The 12,538-nt window shown below is 43.5% G+C and overlaps 1 protein-coding gene across 6 annotated transcripts in view; it reads right to left on the bottom strand.

Moving 5' to 3' along the window:
- GULP1 (GULP PTB domain containing engulfment adaptor 1) overlaps positions 1-12,538 on the bottom strand; it is a 611,398-nt gene that overhangs the window by 306,196 nt on the left and 292,664 nt on the right. For all 6 annotated transcript variants that reach the window (XM_029605977.1, XM_029605980.1, XM_029605975.1 and 3 more), the window contains one exon: positions 5,273-5,334. In XM_029605977.1, coding sequence (XP_029461837.1) covers positions 5,273-5,334 — 62 coding nt within the window. The remainder of the gene's footprint in view (positions 1-5,272; positions 5,335-12,538) is intronic.

Genomic DNA, 12,538 nt, shown 5'->3' with positions numbered 1-12,538 from the left:
CTGGACCATCAGTTCCTGACAGTGAGCTCACCAACCATGGAGACTCGCATGTCATGAGCACCAACCAGTTCAGGAAGGACAAGCAAACTCCCTTTCTGAGATAAGCCTTCTGCAACCACCACTGGAGGTGAGAGCAGATTTCCATCAGCAAATGGAGCCGAACCAAATAGTCCCGAGACTGTTGGTTCCAACGAGATAGCAGTGAGTGCTGAAGAGGACGCATATGCACCCTCGCCCATAGCACCACTTCCAGGGTTGCCTTCATCAAACCGAGCACCTGTAGATAGGACCACACTGTCAGGTGTATAGCATTTATCAACTGACACACCTGAGACATCAGTGTTTGAAGGTGAACTTCCGACAGGAAAACTTTGTCCAGCCTCATGTCGAAATGAGCTCCCAGATACTACAACGACGGAGAAGGCCAGAGACTGCTCTTGGCCAGGTACATCACCCAACCAAGCTCCTGCAGCAAGGAAATTACCTTATTGGTCACCAGACTGCTCTCTGCCAAATCAGCCAGTAGTCCAAATGTGGGTATACCAGGATCTCATCTTTTGTCAATGCTGCCAGCATGACCACCATAACCTTGGAAAATGTTTTGGGAGTGGTGGGCCAGACCAAAAGACAGCTTCCGAAACTGATAATGGTGACCCAGCAGCGCAAAGCATAGAAAACGGTGCTCCAAATGGATGGGAATATAAAGATAAGCCTCAGACAGATCAAGGGAGGTCAGAAACTCCCATGATTGTGCGGTCATTATCACAGACCATGCAAAAATGAGTCACCCGCAGATGACGATGGATGTTCGAGGTCCAGGATGGGACAAAAGGAACATTCCTTCTTGGGTACAATAAAATAAATGGAATAGCGCCCCATATTTTCCAGAGATGTAGTCACAGTAACTACAGCTCTCACCGGAGGAGCCTCAGAAGTGTAAACTCTACTGCCTGCTTCTTCTGCGGGAAGTGGCAAGGAGAAACCATGAACATGCCCCGAGAAAAGCTGTGAAGCTTCAGCGCATATCCTTCCCATATCACTTCCAGGACCCATTTATCCAATGTGATCGCGAACCACTTCTGATAAAAGAGAGATTGGCATCCCCCTATCTCCTCCTCCCGAAGGTGGGTCAGTAAACCTTCATTGGGAAGCTCGGGACAGGCTGCCACCCAAGCCTGCTCCTCTCTTGGACTGTCAGGGATGAAAGGACTGAAACCTACCAAAAGGCAGAGTCCTCTGAAAGGTCAGTTTTCTGTAGGGATGAAAATGCTTGGAACCCCTGAGCAATAATTTACTTCTCACCAAAACTTTTAAGTTCTAAAATTTTCCCTAAGCAGTATTTACTGATTCTTTTCAGGCACCAGCAAAGTGATCCTCTCCTCTCATTTCAGCCTCATAGAAAAGGGGAGCTGCAATCATTTCTTATCCTCCGGTAACTGGGGATCTGGAGATTTGCCCCACTTACTGCCCAGCTTTTCCAACTTGCTCCCAAACAAGAGTGAGCCTTTAAAGGGCATTTTTGTAAGATTAGTCTTGGAGGCTGTATCTGCAGACCAATTCTGCAACCATAGCTGACATCTGGCTGCCAATCCTCTGGCCAAGGTATGGACCAAATCACAGCCCGTGTCTGACAAAAAGGCAGCAGTGGGCTCCATATTTTCTCTGGAATTCACCCCTGAATCATCCACCTAAGAGAGTAGCAGACAAGAGAATGCCACAAGAGCGCAACAGTAAGGAAACTGCAAGGTCATCGCCACTGTGTCAAAGGTCTGCTTAAGGATAGATTCAATCCACCCATCATGCACATCCTTCAAGGCTGCTTCTCCCTCCACAGGGTTAAACATCCATTTAGATATGGCGCAGACACGCGCATCCACTTTGGGAAAAATGCAAACACACTCTCACAGCTGGATCCAGAAGGTATGGGCCTTCCAATGCCCGACCCCCTTTGAAAAATGCCTCCAGGGCATCAATTTCAAGATTAATCAATTCTTGAATGGCATCCACAACAGGAAAAAAGCAAAAGGCTTTACACAAGGAGACAAAAATAGGATTCTTCTTTGGCTCTGACATAGAATCCGCCCCAGGTACTCCAGGTATCTTCATTGTCTGGGAAATCAGGGCCCGTAGTTCATCTCTATGAAAGTACCATAGCATGGTTCAATATGGCTCTAAACCAGGAGGAATCTCACCATCTTCCAAGGAGTCAGGATCCACCTTCATCATCTGTGCCATCCGGGTCCAAACCGTGGATACCTGTGGTGAACCAAGGCATGCCACGGCATTTAACTGTAAGATTGGAAGAGGGAGGGGGCCACTGGCTGAGGGTCCAACCTGACCAGGCTGGGAAAAGTGGAGAACTGTGCCTGAACAAAGGCTTGTAGACTTTGAAAAAACTCCACCCAAGTTAAAAACAGCCGGATCCAGACCAAGCAAAGAAGGTACTGGAGCAGGCCCAACTAAATTGCCATCTCCTGCAGGGAAGTCAGTCAAGGGAGCACCAAGATCTGGCACACTTCCAGTTAAAACGGAACCAGATCATCATCAGAATGAGAGGATCTAGATTTAGCAAAATCCGAGGAAGACAACTTTCCCTGAACATCTGAACAGCGCTGACACATTGGAAGACAGGACAGGCTGAGAAGCCTTAAAATGACAGACAACACAAAGAGAAAGATGCTTAGGCTTCTTGTTTACCGGTGCCATGAGCGGCGGTAACTGTGCATTCAAATGGCTCACGCTCAAAAATGTTATGCGCATAAATTATAGGCACCCCATCAATAAGCGTGGCAAGGCGCACACACTACTAATGTGCCCCGCTGGAGTGTATCACCATGCTCAAATATGTTATGTGCACAAAACTCATGCCTAGCACGGTGCGCACAACATGTGCGCAGAGCCGATGCAATGCGCACACAGACATCCTGTAGATGGCAGAAAGCATGCATAAGAGCGTGTGAAAACACTGCCGCGGCCTACCACGTGGTATTTATTTATTTAAAATCCTTTCTATACCGTCGTTGAGTAGATTACCATCACAACAGTTTACATAGAGGCACATATAGTAAATTGTGCATGCATCTGTTCCTATTATTAGTAATGGAGGTGCCTGATAAGCTTGGTAACATAGTTTCATAATAATGGCTATATGTTCAGTGTTGTCTAATCTGACCTGTGACTACAATAAAGACTGTTAGATTTATACATCCAATTAAGAGGTGCAATAAACAAACCATGACGTACATACATATAATATGCTAGTGCTGTGTAAAGATTTTGTGTGCGCAGCTTTCAACGTTTTTCTCTATCTCACTCTCCTTGTAAAAAGGCTTCCCTAAAGAGCCATGTCTAAGCTCTTTTTGAAAGTTTTGAAATCTCTCTGTAGTCTTACCTCTGTGGGCATGGTGTTCCACAATATCGGTCCGGCCAATGATAGTGCTCTTTCTCTGACTTGTGTTAGTTTTGCGGTTTTGACTGAGGGGATGGTTAGGAGGGCTTTGTTGGCAGATCTCAGGTTTCTTTGAGGGACATAGACGCGGAGTGCTGTGTTTAGCCATTCAGCTTTTTCGTCATGGATGAGTTTATGTATAGTGCAAAGGGTTTTATATTTTACCCTGTATTCAATTGGCAGCCAGTGTAGTTCGGCTAGCGTTTCAGTGATATGATCTCTTTTCCTTTTGCCTGTCAGAATTCTTGCGGCTGAGTTTTGGAGTGGTTTTATTGTGGTGTATGGTAATCCTAATAGTAGGGAATTACAGTAGTCTGTGCTGGCAAATATTAAAGCTTGTAGGACAGTTCGGAAGTTCGTTTGATTTAGTAACGGTTTTAGTTTTCTGAGGACCATTAGTTTGGCGTATCCTTCTTTTACTTTTAAAGATATATGTTGTTTGAGGCTGAGTACTGTGTCTATTATTACACCGAGGTTCTGTACTTTCTCGGCTATTTCAATTTTCTGATTGTTCTTTAGTAGTATCGGAGATTGGATGACTGTCATGTTTTTTCTTTCAAGATGGAGGAATTCGGTTTTTTCTATGTTAATGACTAGCTCCATTTGGTTTAGTAGCATGGCAAGAAAAGCCTACCGCAAGGCCTGGCCCACCTGGGCCGCTCAACCCACCAGACTACCCAGTTCCCCTAACCACAACGAGTGCGGGAAAGACACTGGGAACAGAGACAGAAGGAAGGCCTAAAAACCCCCTAACTGTCTCTGTAGGTAAAAGTTTCTTTTTTTTTTTTTTAAACTTACCGGGGCTCAGCACTTACCAGCTGAGCACAGACACTGTCTCTGGCTGCAGGGGGAAAGGGCATCTGCTGTCACCACTACGCTCAGCCTTCTGCACCCATTGCCTTTCAGCTGTTCAAGCAGTTAAGTCCATGCCGGGAATAGACTACTGGACCAAGGCATACCTCTGAGGGACCATGGAAATCACCTCAGGAATTCTCAACAGGGGGAGGGACCATTAGGTATCACCGCAGGAGAGCGGGGCTTTCATTTTCTCCATATAAAATTCTCCTTTCAAAATTCACATCAATCCCCATAGGGAGATGCACATCCACCATCTGCTGGAGACTGAGAATACTGGAAGGATGAGGTCACTGCAAGAGTATACATACTGTGACGTAAGCTTGCTACATCTCCATCTGCTGACAAGGGAGCATAACCCATTGGTCCAGAGGCCATCCGTCTACACACGAGGAAAGTAGTAATTTTCATAAGTCTCCTTAGAAGCATTAGGTCACTAAGCAAGGAAGCTAACTCTCTGTCCTATACCATATTAGCATCTATTCCTATTTAGTCTCCTTTTTCTAATTCCAAGAGCCAGGAACTCAACTAGCAAACTTAAATCCTTGTATTACCACTTTTCATTAAGAGTCCAGCCATAACCTTACATCCACCCACCTTAGCTTCCTCTAAAAACTAGTTCAGTTTTGAAATAAATAGCCAATGCCATTAGAGAAAAAATGGTTTGGGGTAAGTTAACAGGGAGATGAGTTAAGATGATGACCATAATGATCACTGGTACCTGTTTTCTTATGCTTCCTTTTAACCTGCTGCTGAGCACTAGTCAGGTGCTACAGATGTATGACATGTTAGCATTAGATCAGATATTGCCTCTTACCAAATTCAGTTAAGTGGGCAGAAGAAAGGTAATAGTGGGTTACCCATCTGTCCAATAGCAGATTACAATTCTTCCTTTTAATTTATGAAATAGACTTTTGAATAAAATTATTTTTTTTTAAGTTTGAATAAGATGATCACTTAAGGGCTTACCTTGGCATTGTAGGCAATAAAATGTTTTGATAAAGCCTCAGGAGTATGCATCCACGTTTTATCTGTAAATAAAAAACAGTGAATCTATATAATACATGGGAGCTTAACTTAAAAAATGAGTTTAATGCAGTAGACTCAAATTCACCATATTGAAAAACTCTGTGGGTGTTATTACATTATTTAACATACATTACTACATGCCATAGGGAGAGAAACAGCTTTTCTTTTTGATGAGAAATTTTTGAGGGGTTCTGCCAGATTCTGCACTCAAGGCTGCCCTTTCAGTACCCTGGGAACTGTTAGAAAACTACTAAAGATATATGGGCCATTAATAGAGCCTATGCAGAGGTATCAAGTACAGAAGGGGGTAAAAGCCCTAAGCTCCTGAATTGTAAAGGAAAACGCATTGCTTTAGTTAGTTTTTCCTTTTAAATAGTATATTAAATGTAATTGATACCATTATATTACATAAAACCAAGCACTGTCAAGTGAGTATTCCAACACATTGGACTTTACCATATAAAAGTCAATTCAAGTGTTGCTTTACATGAAAGTATTCTGTCTTTACTAAATTAAAAAATACATTTGAAAACTCAAAAGTAAATATTTTCTCTTGCCTTATTTAAATTCAGGGCTCACTGTCTATTTCCTGCTCAATTTCTCTGGCCCTCTGCCACCTCACCCTCATTTCCTACCCCTCTCACTACCTTGCCTTACTCTTTTGTCTTGGACTCTGTTCACTATTCCAGCATCCCCACCCTCTGATTTATCTTCCTCCTCAGAGTACTCTATCTCCATTTCCTTTCCAATTTCTCTATTATATAGTTTCTCCTCATCATCTTTCAATCCTATCTTGAGCTCTAGGCAGAAATGTGGCACAGTGCTGACTGTCCCCATAGCTGTGCTTGTTATCCAACTGTACCTCAAAGTGCACATAAGGCATGAACGCAAAGGCAGTCAATACTGCCTTTCCTTCCCTGTGAGTGGACAACAGCACAGCATTGCCAGCTCAGCCTATGCTGCAAGAGCTCCTGCTTCATCCTTGGTATCATCTGAGTAACAGTAACAAACTCCCTCTACTACCTGTGAGGTAACAAAACCCTTGAAAAAAACACACTCAGCAAGTCTACCATACCAAACCAAACCAGCTCCAAAACCCAGAACTCCAACTACAATCCCACCTATAAAAAGGTAACATTGAAAATGTTCCAATGTGCCCTAGAACAGCAATACACCTCCCCATTGGGAGGTGGAAATTGGAAAACAGAATAAGCTGGACTGCTACAGATCACTTGGCAGAAAATATACAGTAGCACAATACCTCACTTCAGTCACACACGTAAAACACAGACAGAACCTCACAAACGTTATCACAGACTAGAAACATAAATATGCACACAGAAACCAAACTGGAAGTCCCAAGAAACCAAAGATTATATGCAATGCAACTCTAGAGAAATAAAAACAAAGTACAAAGATATCAGAGATATACATTTCCTAAAGCTGACAGAGAAAACCAAAGCCTTCCTACAAAGGATGAGAGAGAAAAGTCTTTAAAATCATGGAAGAAAAATCAGGAGAAATAGCAACTATAGAAGCAAAATATGTTGGATCCTGCTCCAGGTAACCTTCTATGGTATACATTATTGAGAGATTTATCAGAGTTCCTGAACATCATATAACTTACATATTATAGGTCTCTCTTCACTGTAACAACATTTATCGTGTATCTTAAACTTGTATAAAACCAAATTTTATATATAACCCTAATATTCACTAACATCAATTAATATCACATGAAATATTCTGACAATTGTTTATTCTATTTGTTATATTATTCCATACGTTTTACATACATGAATTGAAATAAAACACACATCATACGTTGTACTTTATACATTATACATGACTCTCTATAAACAATGACACAAGAATGTAAATATTTTAATCATTTTTTCATCATTTTGGACACGTCACATGAACATGCTAAGACACTATCCCTTCAACCCCAATATCATACACACATTCACACCAAGTATACCACATTGACTTAACACGCATACATCCCCATAAGAATTCCAACATTAAAATTCAACACTTCTAGTATCCCCAATAATTTCTATTCAGATGTTTTCCTATCAACAGAAGTGTTGAATTTTAATGGTGAAATTTTTACGGGGATGTATGCTGACAAGTCAAAATGTAAGTGCTCAGTTACATAATATAAAGAGCTGTACAGTATGTAATTTAATATTAGTAACTTAGCACAATAAAAACTTAAATACATATTACAGAATAAAGACTATGAAACAAGTTTACTTATCAATGTCATTAGTCAGAGATGCAATATTACTTTTATATACTAGGGGCTTTGCTTGCCAAACCTCTCTGCTGTGGAATGTGGGGTGAAGCATGTGCACTCTTTCCCTCTTTCCCTCTTTCCACTTTCTACCCCATACCACTCTCCACTTTGTAATCTCCACAGTGTCTTTCTCCTCTCCACTCTGCTATCCCCTTTCCTCCTCTCCTACTCATCCTTCACTCTATATTCCTTCCCCTCACTCACCCATCTCCTCTCCTATTCCTCCAACATCCCCTCCAATTCTCATTCACCTTTCCCATCCGTTTTACCTCCTACCATTTTTCCTCTCCCCTCCCATTCCTCACTCCCTTCCCTCCTATCTTGCCCATTTCCCCCCTCACTCACCCTTATCCTCACTTACCTCCTCTCCCATTCTTCAAACATACCTTTTCTATCTTCCTTCTCCTATTTCTCACTTACCCTTTCTATTCCTTTTGTCTCACCTCTTACCATCTCCCCTCACCCCTCCCTTTTCTCACTCCCTCCCTCCTTTCACTATTCTCTCCTCTCACTCACCACTCCCTTTTCTTGTCTCTCACTCCTCCCCTCTTACTTGATCCTTCTTCACTCTTTTCTATTATGAAACCATCTCAGGCCTTTTCTTCCTGCCACTGGTGGTGCATAGGAAACCCCATCAGCTTTTCTGCTGTTGCTGTCTTTTCTTTCACTTTACACTGGTATGGCCTGGGAAATTATTCCAGCTGTCACTGTTACTACCACCACTGCAATGCAGATCCTGCTACCTCTCATTCTGCTGCCTGAGGCCTCCTGTGACAGCATGTTGTCCAGTCCCCTATTTCCAGGTGAGCATTGATGGGTGTACACATGTGGGAAATGCATTGCGGGATCGCACGCGGAGCTATTCTTCTCCTCAGCATTACTAAAACAAAACATGTCAAAATCGGGGTTTAAGCCCTGTAATTGCGGCAAGATAATGTCAGTCACTGATGGCCATGACCGATATTACCGATGCCTAGGACCAGATCACAATCGGGAAGATTGTGAATTTTGCTCAAGGATGTCACCCAGGGCACTGAAGCAAAGGGCCTACAGACTTCAGGAACTTTTTGCCTCACCGGAGCCATCGGAGGCTCATTTGTCACCTGGCCCTGCGATTTTATCAGCTCCCTCAAAAAAAAAGAGGGCATCATCTTGGGATCCTCAGTCCTTCAATCTTGGAGGTAAGGAGGTGGCAAGCCGACAAGGGCCATCGGATTTTCAAAAATCCAAAGAGCCAAAATCGCTGGCGCAGGACACACTGGTGCCAAAAATCTCAGCGCCGAAAACTTCTGTGCCTAAGGCGCCTCATGCACATACAAAAGTGTCGGAGCATACCACTTCGGCACCTGAAGAAGTATTGGCGCAGAACATTTCTATGCGCATGGCGCCGAAGACACTTGTGCGCACGACGCCGAAGGACCCTGCGTGCATGGCGCAGAAGATTTCTGCATGCAGGGCGCCAAAGACAACGGCGCGCAAGACGCTAAAGCAGTCTGTGCGCACAACCAAAGGAAAATCTACGTGCACGGTGCCGTTGACATCTGCGCACATGGCGCCGACACCACCTGTGCGCCCGGCACCAACCATATCTATGTGCATGGTGCTGGAGATATCGGCGCCGATCACTCTTGCGCGTACGGAAACAGAAATATATGCGCATAAGTCTAGATCCGAGCATAAATCCAAATCCGCGCATATGACACATGAGCACCCATCTCATGTATTACAAAATGAGTTGAAATGAAGACATGGACCCTCACACAGGTCTTCTTCAGCCTCTCCATCAATAACCTCACCTCGTTCAGGTACTTCCCTTTCTTCGAGAGATAATTCGACAGAGTTTACAATAAAACGTAGAAAACGATCACAGTCTTCATGGAGAAGTCATACAGACTCATCGTCCCACTATCATCATAAGCACTCACAACACTCCCACCACAAAAAGTCGGCAAAGAGGAGTGCAACATGGGAAGTAAGCACTTCGACTTCTAAATCATCTCATATACCAACTTCAAATACCTTCTCTCACAGAGAGGTAATACAAGTTGCTTCCTCTACCGCTTCTACAGCTTCAGAGGATTCGAGGGTCATCATATGCGACAAAAAACAGAAAGACCATAAAGTATACAATACTTTACCTCAGAACAAACCAATGCACCCAAAAGCATGCGAGTCATAAGAACCAGATGATCGTACAATAATGCCCCCTCATACAAAAGAGGTATTTTATCAATTGTCCCAATCCTTAGCAGGTTTTTATGAAACTCTTCAGTCACCATTCAAAATGACTACTATTGATACTGACAGTTCTCCGGAACATAAGACGCAGACTAATAGAGAACAGTCGGTGGAGCCTCCGACATCTCCCATAGCAAACCGACCAGCTTCACCAAATTATAAACAGGATACATCATTTGATTCTCCTTCACCACAAACTTCCCCATCATCATCTACGGGATTCCCATTGGATCCGCAGGAACAACCTCAGGAGCCGTATTCCCCTCCGGAAGACCTTACATACCCAAAATTTCTTTAAAAATTGGGTACAATACTGCATCTAGAGGTCCAAAAAGAGACCGACCCTAGGTCAGAAACCCTTGGTCTCCTAAAGATTTTTGAGACTCCAGGGGAACCAACATCTCTTCCACCACAGGAGCTCCTGCATTCCGTCTCACAGAAATCCTGGGAAACACCTTACACAATCGCAGTGGTTTCCAGGAAAACAGACATAAAATTCCGTATGAGGAAAACATCACCCTACTCTGTACCACAATTACCTCATGCTTCAATTGTAGTAGAGTCGGCGATGCAAAGATTTAGGAAAACAAAGTCACATTCCTCATACCCACCAGGCAAAGACAACAAATATTTGGATGAGTTTGGCAGGAAAATATACCATAACTCAATGTTGAATGTCCGAATTATGCACCATCAATTTTACATGGTACAATACCTATATGAGTGCATACAAGCTATAAAAGGTATGCTTTCCTCGACTGCTGATCAAATACCTCCGCCTCTTCATGACATGGAAGAGTGTTCTCGACACCTTCTGAGGTCCATCGACGAAGCATATGAAAAATCCTCTAGGGCATCGGCAACAGCCATTGCAGCCCGCAGACTAGCATGGTTACACTCGAGTTCCATACGTGAAGATTTGCATGAGAAACTAACGAACCTCCCATGTACAAGAGATAACCTGTTCAGAGAACGATTTCAGGATACAGTGGGTAAACTGAAGGAAGATGCTCTAGCAGTACAATCATTAACATCACATCCTAACTATGCGACCACACGTTGTTATATTGGATCTACTCGTAGGCAATCATATGCCAGGAGACCCTACAGATCTTACCAGTCCTTTTGTACACAGACATACCCTTCTTACCAGCGTCCTCTTCCACAACAGAATACCTCAAACTAATGTAGAGGTAAACCACGTAACCAGAGACAGCAGGCAAAACAACCGGCTACTGCAGTGAAAGCGACTTCATCTTTTTAGTTACCCAGCCACCACCACCACATCAAGCACCACCCGGCAGGATTCATTCCTGCCTGACAGCCTGGGAGAGGATAACATCCGATCAATGGGTTTTAGAGATAGTACGTCATGGCTACCAACTCCAATTTGTCACAAAACCCAGATTACCTCATCTTTCCACTTTCAAGATTCGCAATTTCCAACCACAACTGGGGGAGGAAATTGCTTTGCTTCGCAAACAACAAGCAATTCGACAAATGTACCCAGGAACTCAATCAGTAGGATTTTATTCCCCATATTTCCTCATACCCAAGAAGTCGGGTGGCCTTTGCCCCATCCTAGACCTAAGGGAATTGAACAAATTTCTCACCAAAGAGAAATTCAAAATGGTATTGTTGAAATCAATCCTTCCTCACATTCAAACCAACGATTGGATGTGTTCCATCGACCTGAAGGATGCTTACACACACATTCCAATCCATCCATCCTCGTGGCATTACCTATGCTTTCGCTATGGACATCAACACTACCAGTACAAAGTTCTTCCCTTTGGACTATCGGTGGCACACAGGGTGTTCATCAAATGCATGGTAGTGGTGGTGGCTCATCTCAGACAGCAAGGTATAACCATCTTTCCATATCTGGACGATTGGCTCATAATCGCCCCAACTCCAAACATCTTACTCAAGCACCTCTATCGAGTGATACAATGCTTGCAAGAATTAGGATTGGTGATCAATTTTCAGAAATCACACCTACAACCAACACAACAGTTACAGTTCATAGGAGCATGCCTGGACACTACGTGCAACAGGGCATACCTACCAAGTGACAGAATATCACAATTCCATCTTCTGTTACATACCTTAAACCATACTCTGAGACCTTCAGCGAGACAGGTTTTAGTACTCCTCGGCCACATGGCAGCGGTGAATTTCATGGTTCCCAACACCAGGCTACACATGAGACGCCTGTAATGGGACTTGAAATGTCACTGGAAACAACACTCGCAACCATTGACACAGAAGTTATCATTGACCGCCGAAATGAGGAAAGATACAACATGGTGGCTCCTAAACTCCACCCTATCCAAGGGAGCATTGTTCAGTTCCCCTCCTCACAATGCAGTATTAACCACAGATGCGTCTCGCAAGGGCTGGGGTGCACATCTCGAGATTTACGAAACACAAGGGTTATGGACAATCTCGGAACGGAACCTGCAAATAAATTTATTGGAACTCAGAGCGATTCGCTATGCATTACAAGTGTTCCAAGACCACCTGAAAGGACGCAGATTAATGATCTACATGGACAACCAAGTCTCAATGTTTTACATCAACAAGGAAGGTCCTGTTCATGGTCCCTTTGCAAGGAGACCTAGACAATCTTCGAATATGCTCACCGAAATTGCATACATCTCCAG

This window comes from Rhinatrema bivittatum, chromosome 6 (genome assembly GCF_901001135.1).
Source record: "Rhinatrema bivittatum chromosome 6, aRhiBiv1.1, whole genome shotgun sequence".
NCBI lineage: Eukaryota > Metazoa > Chordata > Amphibia > Gymnophiona > Rhinatrematidae > Rhinatrema > Rhinatrema bivittatum.
This window is presented reverse-complemented; position numbering and strand designations above follow the sequence as displayed.